At 39.8% G+C, this 13872-nt stretch overlaps 1 protein-coding gene across 1 annotated transcript; it reads right to left on the bottom strand.

Annotated features, from left to right (window-relative positions):
• Nucleotides 1-108: 108 nt before the first annotated feature.
• Nucleotides 109-13295, bottom strand: PPID (peptidylprolyl isomerase D). Its single transcript, XM_054823058.1, has 10 exons — nt 12902-13295; nt 10861-11001; nt 10301-10407; nt 7973-8161; nt 7071-7193; nt 5329-5435; nt 3379-3520; nt 1039-1125; nt 911-953; nt 109-338 (listed from the first exon to the last, which is right to left on the bottom strand). Exons 1-10 carry the CDS (start codon nt 12984-12986, stop codon nt 250-252), a joined length of 1113 nt encoding a protein of 370 aa, XP_054679033.1. The 5' UTR covers nt 12987-13295; the 3' UTR covers nt 109-249.
• Between the last annotated feature and the right edge of the window lie 577 nt (nt 13296-13872).

The following is a 13872-nucleotide window of genomic DNA, read 5'->3' as shown; positions in this document are numbered from 1 at the left end:
CACTAACTATTAAGCTGTAAAAACACAACCACTGCTGTTTTACATATTAGAAACATACCTGAGTCTGAAAATGCAAGGTATTAGAGCTTAAAAAAGAAAATCACTTCATCTTTGAACAGTTTGTCTTTATTATCAGACTGTTGAGTTGTAAACACTGACAACTGCAGTACAGGGCAAATGAAAGAAGCAGCTCCATTTATCCTTGTGCATGAGTTAGTGCATAGATTTGAAAGTTTAGGGAAAAAAAAATCAAGCAAACATTTTAGCATAAGCTGCCTTCTCTTTCTCCTTTTGGGCTTTTATCTTCTGTTTGATTCTGAGTGTTTCCGTCTGGATAGCTGATTAAAAAGAAAACGTATGATACAGTTATAGTGATCTCTTTTCATTAGGTCTCCTGATATGTCAAGACCAGGTCATGCTGCTGCAACTTACCCACGTTATTTTGTTTAACAGAACTGCATTTAATCTTCTATTAGGTCAGATACTAGCAGCAAAAAAACCCATTGTCTCTTACCAGTTGAAATAAAGTAAGGTTACCAGGTAGAGGAGGGTGTAGCAACCATAGTATTGGTGCCAACACAGAATTTATGAGCTAAAAATCTTAGCTAACTAAACCAGGAAATTAAGTAAGTTACTAAGACCTCTGTGAGGTAGGGAGATGGTTCAAGAGGCACGCTGTTGACCTACATAAGCAGGTTTCCCAGTGCAACAGAAGCATCACTGCTATATAAAAACAGGTTTTCCACCTCAGTCGGCTCTGTGCTCAATACATGAGCATTTAAGCTGTTACAAGCCAGCATTTTAGGCATCACCCTGGTATGACTTCCTACTAAATACTACCCTGGTTACTTTTCTACATTTGTAAAAAAAAAAAAAGTAAAGAATTTATAAAGAAAAAGCTTTATTTTACCTTTGTCTTCAGGGGCTATTTTATGAGCCTTTTTAAGATCAGCCTTAAATAAAAGAGAAATATAAATTAATATTCTGATGAAGTGTTTAGATTCTTTTTAAAAAAAAATGAAATATTGTGATCATTACCAGTGCCTGATCAAGATCTTTTATTCCCTGCCATCCTTGAGCCCGTCTGTAGAGAGCTTTAGTATTTGCTGGATCTATTTTAAGAGCCTGTAAATTTAATAAAATTGTCACATTAACATTTCATACACTTCACAGCCTCCCATCTCTGCAAATGGCACAGTTCACACCAGCAATCTCCCCAGTTGGTTTCAGGGTAAGCTGTCAAAACATTAACTGTGTAAAAAAGGAATGCTATATTGTAGCACACTGAATAGCTAGCTAATCAGTTTTAATATCCCCACACCAGAAGTGGCCTTATGTGAAGGATGACCATACAGGTGGATAACATGGACCTGCTCTTTCTCTCTCTGTCAAGGCAAAGGTATTGCTGCAGGTCAAATTATCCTAACCTTCAATCTCATGGTATACCTCTATATTGCAGCTTCTTCCTTCACACCAAAATTATGGCATCCTAAAGAAAACACGCACATTTCCTGAAAAGCTTTTTTCATGGTGGGCTCAGAAGATACATACGAGCAATCCATCTCATGCTTCAGGAGCCCTGCCAAGTTCCAGTCATTATGCCTTTTTTGAGCAGAATGGTTTTGCTAATGTGTATATGCCAGCTCTAATACGACAATATCAAAATAGGAAGTACAGTGGCTGGACAAATAGAGTGTTCCATTATTTGATTACTTACATTATTTTTTCAAAGTACCTCAGTTAATTTGGCTAGCTAGGTGTTTTGTTTTCTTGCCTGTGAAGATCATGTTCTTTTTTCTTATTGCAGATAGTTCTATAGTGTGTCTTTTGATTATTTTCAAGACTATAGTTTCTTAGTGATTTGATGAAATCTCTTTGCATGAATGTGTGGCTTTATTAATTTCATTTATTAACTTTATTAATTAGATATTAGATGATGCATCCAGATGTTTTTAAATCACTTCAGTATTGATTCTTGATAAAAAGGAAGTATTACTCTGGGCACTTATCCTGGTATGTCTGCTCTAAAGCCTAGAGCCTCTTCTGTGTCAAGAATTAGAAAATTAGGTGTCTGTATCGTGTACACATAGGTAGCACTCCTTGGTTTTAGCTTGACCATTGTGCTTACAGCTATTTTAATGCAAGGTTTGTTTGAACAGGTTCAGCTGTTTGTATTTCCTTATTTACACCAAATAATGCATGTATTACAGATTGTTAATTTAAAATGCTTTTGGCCTTAGGAAATCATAAAAGTGAATAGTTTCTCATTAACAATTACCTTCTACTCTGCTAGTTAATCCTAGGAAACTGGTGTTCTGATTAAGACACTGATAACAAGTGTTAAACAGCGTATGAGATGGAAGCTAATACCTTACAGAAGTCTATTACAGCTATGGCATTCCCTTTATCTAACAATTTTATAATCTTAAAAAAAAGGAAGAGTTTTTTTCTTTTCCTCAGTGGCAAGTATTATGATTAATAATTTCTATATGTAATGCTTACATGCTGTTTCAATTTCTACCATTTTCTAATGGCAGATATAACATTACACAGTTTCCTTATTTTTTCCTTTTCCTCGTCCCCCATTTGTCCATTCTGAATATAGGTTTATGAAAGTTCTCTATGCGGTAACGCCATCAGCAGGCTAGAAAGCAAGCCAGCTCTCTAAAGACCCCTCACACACAGATTAGCCAAGACTCCTGCTTTCAGCATGAAGCCCTAAGAGATGCTGCTCAGGATCCTCTGCTAACAGATAAGAGCATTCTTCATTCAAAATTTCACAGTTTTAATGAATTATTTAAAGTTTCCTCAAATGTACTAAATTCAGTCTGTATGTCTATGTCACTTCCTTTTTTTTCCTTTAATTCTAATTTTTTTCAATATTTCTGTATTTATTGTTTCCTCCTTCCTTCCTATTCACTGGTTTCATTTCACTACTAAGTCAACCTGAAAGGGCTTTAGTTAGAAAAGTCACTTCAATTAATAAAATACAAGACCATCAAATCTAAAAACAAGTAAAATGTTTTGCCTATACTAGTCTTCCAGAAAGTATTCTTCTTTCACTGAAGACAGTTTAACTCTTTCCAATGCAAAATTAGCTCTGCATACCAAACTGACAATGACAGTGTGCATTTTTTTTTCTGGCAGTAAGCAACAGCCCTCTTTTAAAGCTTGTTTCTAATGAGTTATTTCAATTTCAAAATCTTCTTGAAAAGCCACATACTGGAAAGTTATTACTAACTTCTCAATCAGCCTTCTACTTTGTTTGCTTTCAAATCATAAGCTGGTCAGAAGACTCTTTAAAAAAAACTTTGTAGTTTCAGTCTCGATTTTCTATACAGGCCAATTGTTAATCAAAATACTAAACATTAAGTTTACCTCTGAACAACTTTCAATGGCTCCCTGCCAATCCAACAATTTTAGTTTACAAGCGCCAATGTTTAAAACACAGGTCAAAGCAACACTCTTTAACTTCGGTTTGTCCACCTCCTCTGCCACTGCTTCAGAAGCTTCTACATACCTGCAGAAAAACAGATTTACAAAGAACATGTATTAGTGTTGCAACTTCCATTTTGTTCTGCCCTTAGCTATCTTTCCACAGATATGTGTGAACTGGCCTCTCCAAACTGGAATTTTTAAAGCAGCTTCAATTCCACTATTACAAATATTTATTAACCTGAATATAAGATGTACCCTGACAAAAAAGATAAACTCACTGGAAAATGTTTTTCTGTAACTCCTATCCCTTCACTATACTAACTGCATTCTTTTTCTTAGACAAATGCACGATTCTAGATGGCATGAAACCATTAGAATTTATCTCAATAACTCTTTATTCTCAAAAAACATGTTGCTTATCTGTGGCAAAAAGTCATCATCACCACTGCACCTTCCACGTTCGTGGAAACTTCATCTCTCCTTCACTTCCCTCAGTAATTTTTTTATTAATGTAGGCATTTATGGCTAAAATCTGAAGCTAACTTTACTTTGTAAAGGAGGGTGTTTTACGAGCATTAGTAACTCCGCCTTCTTTCCATTGTCTTCCTTCATGACTTTTTTCCTGAACTTCAAAACTGACACTGGTTTGGGACTAAGCCAAATCATTTACTGCATCTCTGATAGGCAAACTGTATCTCATTCTTAATTTACAGTGTGCTAATGCTGTCAGTTTTTTATTTCAAGTGGCAAAGGTCTGTTGTGGATATAAAAGTTCTAACTCTTTTAATGGCCTACTAGATAAAACTTACGTGGGTTTTATTTAAAAAATAGAAATTATGTGTTTGCATACATTCACATCTTAAGCATGCCATGATTAATGCCGTCTTTGCAGATCAGTGCCTGTGTAAGTCCAAATTTTGCATGCCCTATCTTTTGAGCGTTGCATGCTTTGTATACAGCTTTGGACCACAGAAAGAAGCAATACTTAAAAAGTAAATTAGACATAGTCCCAGTGATTTTTCCACTTGCCAGGCATCATGCAAAAGATGAAAATCAGAACAGAGAAAAGGGTAAAAAGCTAAGGAGACTTATAATACAAAACTGTGTTATGTTCAAAACAAACAGAATGCACCTATAATATTTATAAATCACACCAAAACATGAAAGACCACAACCATTCTGGAAAAAAAAAATTAGAGCTTCCAAGTCAAAGAAATCAGTAATATGAATCATTATTGTTACTGCTAGTTAACCAGTGATTATTAAGAAGGTAGAGATAAGGGTCAGTATAACTTTAAAAAAAAAAAAAAAAGAGGTTTTAGGAGAAGCTCATATACATAAAGCAAAAAGCATGGTAAGAAGAAAGGAGCAGTATGGAGACAAAAGCAGAACGACCATGATTTTGAAGGCAAGTCTGAATTACATATGGAGTCAGGATGATGGTATGGAGCCTCAGAAAAATAATAATGAATTATTAAGTGTCACATTTGGGGGTTACTCTCTCGAACTTACCAATTTCCTAAACCTGCTTTTTCTCTGATTTCTAAAGGAGTTTCCCCTCCCTTCCTGTCCATTAACTACCCTGCATACTTTTGTGCTTTCTTCCCAGTTATGCACCAGCTCAGCAAGAGTATTAAAAAAGGAGCTTTTAGTCCGTTCGGAACAATACCTCTTGCCTGTTGCTCTTACCTAGCAATGAGTAGAAGATCTACTTGAATAAGTACCTAAAAATCAACCAGATGTTTGAGATTCAGAAGGCTCTTTTTTCTTTTTTTTTTTTTAATAGAAAAAAGCACAGCAACAGGCACTTTTTAAATGCACATATCATTGCTTGATAGCAATATTAATTTGGGTTACAGAAACTACCTGATTGAATGATGATAGCCTTACCGTAAACTTTTACTATACTTTTTAGCTGCCACTGCCCAATTTTGCGATTTGAAGGAAGTATTTCCTATATTCTTTATGTCTTCTGCTATGGCCACAATCTTGTCAACCTAATAAAATAGATGGAAAATATAAAGCATGAATGTACTTATGAAAGAAGTCTTGATTTACTTAATAGTAGGATCCCATGTCCATCCTCTTTCAAAGATTATCATAAAATCTCAGAATAAAAATATTTCAATTTTAGAAAAATACTAGCTTCAAACCACTCCTATAATATTCTCTATGTAACACAATAATCTGAAAGATTAAATTCCTAATGGGTTTTCTACAGTATAAAGGGTGAGAAAATACCAGAGACAACATAGCAGTTCAACTCCTTCCCCTAAACGCTGCTACCACTCAGAACTATATATAAACGCACTGACTGTTATTCATAGAAAAGAAAACGTTAACAAAGTATTCAACCAAGACTGCCTTATTCCCAAGAAAAATTTGTCTTCTGCTCTCAAAACAGTGTAAGTCACCTGAACTCTACACACTCTCAAACTAGAAGTTGTATCAACACAATTCTCTTTCTCTCAAAACACTTCAAACACCTATGAAAGGATAAAAAGACAACTGCCTGTCTTTATCAAATCCATCATTTCTATTTCCAGAGTGGCATACATTTCAAGTGTTAAGTTACTTTTCCAGTGGCAATAAACAGTTTATAATTACTGCTGTCTATACCACAGTTGTCTTAAGCTGAGACAAATGTATATACTGCTATTTGTAACACTATCAGTTTACACTTCTACTCTACTAGAATTAATGACCTTGAAAAAAAAAAAAACCTGATCACAGCATGAGACCAATGTCACCGTGGTTTCTATACTTAATTTATATGAACAAGTTTAAAGTTAAAGGAGGCAGGCACCTGCCAACTTCAGTTCTAAAGCACAGCAAGTCCTATCCAAAAACATTTTCAGAAGTTGAAGTGCTTCTTAATAGCCAGATGGGAGGAGTTTCTGGTTTCTAGCTGTAATGGTTTTTTTACTATTCTAATTCTGTATTTGGAATGTACACATGCAGCCCCCTTTTTCCCCCTTCTGCCCTGGTTTCAGTGATTCACAAATCACTGTTTCATTTGCACAGTTTGTCTATTTCACTTTCATGATACAGTAAAAACCTGCAGAAGAGCTGCTTTCACCAGTCTGCTCCCTCTCTCTCACCAACAAGTGTTCCTTCAGTTTGAACAGCCTCAAAAGCAAACAACTACTGGGAATTGAGAACAACTAGCTCTGATGTAATAAGAATCTTCTAAAAAGGTTGATCCTTTATTATTTCTAGTAAGTGAGGCAAAATAATTTTAAGGGTGGGTATTTAAAAAGTTGCAGAGAAGTGTGTAGGTACAACGTAAGTTAGTCATCTGCAGGATGACGTTACAGTAATTGCAATTTGTCACTACAGCACAAACAAAAGTAAAAAGAAACAACAGAAAAAAATTAAGTGTAATAACTGTAAGTAATTGTGGTTTTAGTTACTGGGGAATACATCAGCTGCAATTAGAATTGGAAAAATGAGACAGCTATCCACTCCCACAGCATTCTCTTTCCTAAAATTGAATGTCACCGTTTAATCTGGACCTCGATCAATTCTTAAGAAAAAAGGCTTAATGAACATCATCACAGACACCATGTAACTCAGATTACCTACAAGTCTTGCATTCTATAAAATAAGTACCTTAAAAGAAAAATACTTACATCTTTCAAGTCTATATCTGAATCTTCAGGAAAATCTGGATGAACATCTCCAGATCCATCCTGGGGAACAATTCCCCAATCATCTCCCTCCTTTAACTCTCCACATTCTGCAATGACGCACAACTGAAAAAAACAAAAGTGCAAATAGAAGTATTGCTTATTAAGACAACTTCCAAAAAAAAAAAAGTTGTAACTTCTGAGTGCTCTTCGAAATTCAGTAAAAAATGCTTTTTCATCTGTTGTTTGGGTGCGTTGATTTCAGAAGCCCATCACATCGTTAGCCTATCCTCATCAAAAGGCTTTTATCACAGAAAGTGTTGCCTTCAGAGGAGCAGCATTCCAAGAACACCATACCCATGCTCCACAGAGAGGCTGGAAGAAGAACTGGCAGCAAGCTGAGCTGCAGCAAAACACAAGACATGGAAGTTCTACTACATTAAGACGACAGTTCTTTCCGAAACTGCCAAGTCTTTTAAAGTTAGAGGTATTAGTTTTTCAAACCACCACAAACTGACATGTCTTACACCCTGATGGCTTTTCCAGAAATACAACTTCTGATAGAAAATTAGTAAGAATTACATATCATTTAGATAGGGTTGTGAATTCTACCTTTTAATTTCATCATCCATCGTACACTGCTAACTGTGTATTTCCACCCTGATAAAGGCTTCAACCCTCACAGCTGTGTTGAATAAATCAATTGTTTGTGCAGAGGAAATTTACAGCAAAAGAACAAAAGCCTCTTTAACACGGACAGTAAAATGGAAATTAACACTGCTAGTAAAAATAACTGGTTAACATTTAATAGTTCTAAACATTACACCAAGCATTGAGAAGAAATGAATATACATCATATAATGGAAGAATAAACATCATCCCTAAGTGCTTTGGATTTTGCTTACCTTAGCAGGATTTTCTCCTTTTACTTCAACGTTTTCTAGTATTTTAACTACACCCATTCCTTTGATCACTTGGCCAAACACCACATGTTTCCCATCCAGGTGAGAAGTAGGCACCGTTGTAATAAAGAACTGAGAGCCGTTAGTACCAGGTCCTGCGTTTGCCATGCTCAGCAGCCCTGGTTTATCATGCTGCATTGGGGGAAAAAAATCACAACCAACATATAAAAGGTCTGTTATAAAACCATACATAAGATTCTGTAAGGCAATTATTAATATATATAGCAAGGACAATGTGGTAAACCAGTTACCTACAGTTGGCAACTAATTTTACCTATTGCAACTGAAGAGGGCAAATGCCTCGCTCTGCATCTTGCAGCCTAGCAAGCAGAGCCGCATGCGTGACTGGATGCTGTAACATCTGTCTGCTGCTTGTACACTCTATCTCCTGCACAGCTGCTGAGTTTACACAGATCACCTGAGAGATACGTGAAGTTCCTCACTGGATTATTCAAGACCACTGGCCTCAAGAAACAGCAAAACACCACTTAAACCAACTTTAATGTTACACTGTCAAGATGGGTATGTATTGTTAATTTTATAAAGGCTACTCGCACAAAGTATGTCATAGAACTGGGGCTTTTAGGGGATTGTGGTCTTTATTATTTAAAGGTGGGGGGGGCGGTGGTTAACTCCTTCACTTTCCTAGAGAGACAGTTTTTATTTTGTTGGGATTTTTCACCATCTAATTATTTTGGCTCATGCTACCAGGCCACAAAATAACAAAAAAAAAAATATTAAACAGCCCAATGTGAAAAGATATTAGCTTGATCTTGTTTCCCATAAGTACTTTTTCCTTCTTTGAAATAAGAATTATCTTGCTCCATCACACAGATTATTTCATTTTCACTCGTCCTGCAAAAATGTACTTTTTGTATGTGTTGTGAATCTCTTGTTGTTAAACTGCCAAGACACAGTCATTAAGATATTATTGTCCCCAGGTTGATCTGGTTATTAAGTGCAAGGAACTCTGTTTAACGTAGGCCAGTATGTTATACCAAGACACTAGTACATGACTGAAGCATGCAAACTGTGGTATTCCCAGGAAACTTGATACTGTGGGGAGGAGGGGAGGGGAAAAAAAAAAAAAAAAAAAAAAAGAGTATGACAGCACAGAGGGGAGGGGAGCAGAAACTGCTGTAAAGTAGACCTCAGCGCTCAATGGGAGGTTGATTAGTTTGAGATAACAGTCTGAAACAGCTGTATTTAAGCATCTGGTTTGTCCCTATAGTCTCTACAACTTCGAAGAACCTGCTGTTTTGAAAACTGTTTTCCCATACAGTGTTTGGCTTTCCATGGCGGCAGGGAGAAGTCCTTGCCTGAGGTGTTCATCCAGTCATACGGTCTGAATCTTTCAACCAGGATTTGGCTCAGGAACTCTGGGAAAAGGTTGTACAGCTGAGAGCTAGAATTGCACCTAGCCAACAGAACACTACTGGAGTAATCTCTCCTACTCCTGCAGAACAGCTCCTTCCTCTCTTCCCATAGCTGGGCTGACAAAATTGCTTGTGGGACTGCACTAATGGTTGCTAGTGACGAAATACTGAGCTCTGATACGTGAATGGGAATAAGTAATGGGAGGGGTAGGAATTTCTGCCATCAAAGCCAGCATCTCTTAAAATGACATCTTCAAATTGAGACCTTTGCATATTCAAAAAACTTGCTTTGCTCACAGCACATTTTTCCAACATTTTGGGTAAAAAAAAAGCTATTCATAAACAGCCTTTTACTTTTCCTATCATTGAAAATAACTGTAGTACGGAAAATGCTTTCTTTTAAATTTTCCTTTGGATTAATTCTGCAATCTACCATGAGTTCCCCGCTTCTGAAATAAGAAAGGTACTTCCCACATCTAATCTTATGAATGTTAGTAGTATATGAAAAAAAAAAAATCCATTTAATGCTAATATGCTATATATACTTCAGAGTGACAAAATTTCCCACTCTTAAAATAATATCCCTACTTCAGTGAGAACTAAAGTAGTGTTTCAAATGAATTTCTGATGGTGCAATTAAGAAGAAAATTTAAACTGCAGTTATCTTTGTCTTAATGAGGTTGACCTCATTTTGGATGTATTCATACATGTATTTGTTCTGTATTCAACAAAGACTTTAAGGACAAACCAGTTTGGGGATTTTTTTGCCACATTCTTTCCACTGCTTAAAAATATGTTAACCTTGGACTAAAGAGCACTGATTCTGAACTTGTAGAAAAATTAGAATCGCTGAAACTTCAAAAACTGAATACAATTAGTATTTTCAATAGAGTACCTTATAATGAAAGTTTTCATCTTCAAATTTTTCACCATATATACTTTCTCCACCTGTGCCATTTTGGTTTGAGAAATCCCCACCCTGGACCATGAATTGCTTAATAACTGTAAAAGAAAATAATTACAAAATATAGCAGCAAGATGGGAAAGGCAGGAAGAAAAACAATTCAGAGATGAAGAGCAATCCCTGTCACCAGCACTTGTACCTAAAGATGCGAAAACCACCTTTTATTTATCAAGTCTCCCCTAAGTACTCCTTTTCAGTTAAGTGGACATCACTTGATATTTAATCCTTTACCTGAAATCCCTTTCAACCTATTCACAACTCGTAGCAAACTAGTTTTACTATTGCTAACTTACTAGTAAATTTAGAGTTTACTATTGTTAACGCATGGTTAAAACATCTAGTCACTAGCAGGATCAAAAAGTCAAAAATTTACTTTCAATCAAGTTATTTCTTAAACAAGTGCTCCAAAATATTATTTAACATTATTTCAAACACTGATAATGGAGGACTTCTGTTACCAACAGGAAACCAGAGGATTTCATAGAACTTACTTCTGTGGAAAGGACATCCTTTATAATGGAGAGGTTTTCCAGTGGTAGGCCCTGTTCCTTTCTCCCCTGTACATAACGCACGGAAATTTTCAGCAGTTTTAGGTACAACGTCAGCAAATAATTCAAAGACAATGCGTCCAACTGAAATGACAAAGAGAGAATGAGACATATTTTTAAGTTCCGTGCTTAGCATGGTCATGTGTTGAGCATTATAGGGCAAAGGAAATTAATGTTTCAGACTTGATTATTTTTATTTAGGTTACTGTTAAATTTACATTTTGGTGCAATTGCTAGCAGAGTGACATTAGGTTTTTAGCAAGGTTTTAGCAAGGTTATTACCAACAATGAATTCCACTATCAAGAATAATTTAGGGGAATAAAGACAGATTCTGCCAAAAACAACCAAAAATTCCAAAGGCATTTTCTGCCAAAAAAAGTGCATGGGAAATCACAAACACATATATTAAAGCCAAATTATGTATTTTAACACGCATACTTATTTTATGTCTATTTTAACATAGATATGTAGCTTGTTCAATCAAAAATAGATACAATAAAAAAGACTGGTTTGTGGAGACTTTTATTGGCTTTATTTTGCTTATGCCAAGCATGTACACCAACCTTACTCCTCATTCTCTTAAACTCCAATTTTAATAAGACACAGTAATACTTAACATGCTTATGAATGATGGTTATTTACAGCTACAGACATTACAATTATTAAATCCAAAAATGTACATGTTTTAACCAAAGGAAGTGAAACCTGACTAGCTAACAGATCCTGTAATAGTCGATAAATGGATTCTGTGTCAAATTCTCATCTTTTCACAAACTGGCTTCTCGGAGAGCTACTCCTCGCTCCTAGCAGCCGCCATCAGTTGATGCTCCTGTTTTCTCATCAGCCTCACAGTCAATTAGTTAACGTAACTCCACTCTACTGGAAGCTAAATGTAAATATATTAATTCTAATTAATACAGGAATGAAAACAAATTAGACAACTGAAAATCAATAAAAGGCAAATCATCTTACAGACTTTCTTCTTTTATTCTTTTGAGTAGCAGAATGAATAAATGAGAGGCAACATCTTGACACAAAGGCAGCATCTGTCTTCACCCATGCAAATTTGGAAAACCTACGCTTTCAAATATTACCCCAGCTTCCACATTGCTGTTTTCTTATTTCCATTTTGACCGTTTGCCCAGATTCTCAAATGACCTCTGGCAACACCGGCGATGCCAAGAGCATGACTGGGACCGCCCGTTTGCCCGCACTTTTACCTCCGGAGCCCACCACGGCCCAGGACAGCTCCGGCCGGCCGCGGCAGCAGCCAGGTAAGGCCCAGAGCACGTCCCCAGGACGTGGCGCGGGGGACCACAGCTTGAAGGCAGGCGTCGCAGCCTGACAAGTGGGTCACCCTGACGGAGGCCGAGCTGGGCACACCGACAGCACGTGGCAGTACGTGTGTAGGCGCAGGCCACCGCCATAGGTACACCGGGGACCTATATGGTGCGGGGCACCGTGTCAGTCTGCCACACTTGGCAGGGTGAGGCTGTAAAGAGAACGTGTCGCAGAGGGTCACTGATGGCGGTATAGGCTCCCCTGCATCGCCCATGGGTATGTCCCTCGGCTGGGAAGCCACGGGGGATGGGGTGCCGATGCAGCCATGTTGTTGCCTTTTTATTTCCTCGGGCCTGTTCATTCTGGCGGGGAAGCCTCAGCAGGAGGCCCCTTCCCGCCCCACAGGCCGCCCGTTCGCGGCGGGGCCACGTTTCTCCTCCTCCCCGGGGCCGCGTGTTTGTGCTCGCAGTCCGCGGGGACAGCGCCCGGCCCGGCGCCACCGGAGCCCAACCGTCCCTCCCCTCTGCGAACGTTCTGCCCCGCGGCCCGGCCCAGGGATGAGCCGCGCCGCTCCCCCCCACCCGGCCCGGGCCCCCCACGTTCCGCACACGGGTGCCCCGGCCCTCCCGCCCGGCCCCGGCCCCACCGCGCGGATCTGGCCCGGATCCCCGCCGCGACGGCCCCTTCCCGCCCCCTCCCCACCTCGCTCGCCCCCGATGTCCACATCGAAGAAGGCGCGGGGGTTGCAGGGCTTGCTGGGCCGGGCGAGAGGGGACGGGTGCGACATATCGCAGCTGCCCGCTGCCGCGGTGGCTCCGCCTGCTTGGCCGCCCGCGATTCCGGCGGCCGCGGGGTCGGGGCCGCTCCCCGCTCCTCCCACCGGCGGGGCGGGCGGGTGGCGGAGCGGGTCGTGTCCGCCGAGGGGCAGGAAACCTGTCCCCGAGTTAATGGCTGCGCGGGCCGTCGCTGTGAGGCGAGGCTGAGGGAGCGTGGCCGGGCTGGGCGCCTCGGCCGGCGGCGCTGGGCGGCGGGGGGGGCGGCTGCGTCGCGGGCGCCTCTCGGTGCTCCCGGCGTGGCCTCGCACCGCTCTCCGAGGCGCCGGGCGGAAGGGCCGCCCGCGGTGGCGGCCTGCTGGGTACGGGGTGCCGCACGGCGGAGGCAGGGTCCCGCAGATGGCCTGCGGGAAAGGTCTGCCTCTGCGTCCCGCCTGGAAGCAGCCCTCAATGACTTGGAGATAATCTGCCAAGAAACCACGTTTCTTTCTTGAGGATATAAACACACACAGGAGGCCTGGAAGGGCGGGCAAGGAGAGGGATTTTTGATCTTGCCAGGCTTTCTGTTTTATGAGAGAAACGCAGGCTGTGTGAAAAGCTGTGACCCATGGAAAAATCGGCAAATTGTCAGAAGTGACTGTCGCCACATAAATGTTTAGAAACACTGAGTAACTCCAGTCTTATTACGGTCTGAAAGCAAAATGTGTTTCTTCCCAAAGTATGAGTATCACGATAATTGCTCCAAGGCAAATAGTCTCTTTCAGCCACTTGTGTTGACCAAGGGATGTGAATGCTGTCAACAAACTGCTGGGGCTCCTCAAGGTGCCGAATTCCCAAGCAGAGGAACGGTCAGCACGGCCACATCCTATGCTCGCTGGCATTACGAAGGCAAGGTATGTG

This window comes from Grus americana, chromosome 4 (genome assembly GCF_028858705.1).
Source record: "Grus americana isolate bGruAme1 chromosome 4, bGruAme1.mat, whole genome shotgun sequence".
NCBI lineage: Eukaryota > Metazoa > Chordata > Aves > Gruiformes > Gruidae > Grus > Grus americana.
Note: the sequence above shows the minus strand (reverse complement) of the source record. Positions and strands in the feature narration are given on the sequence as shown.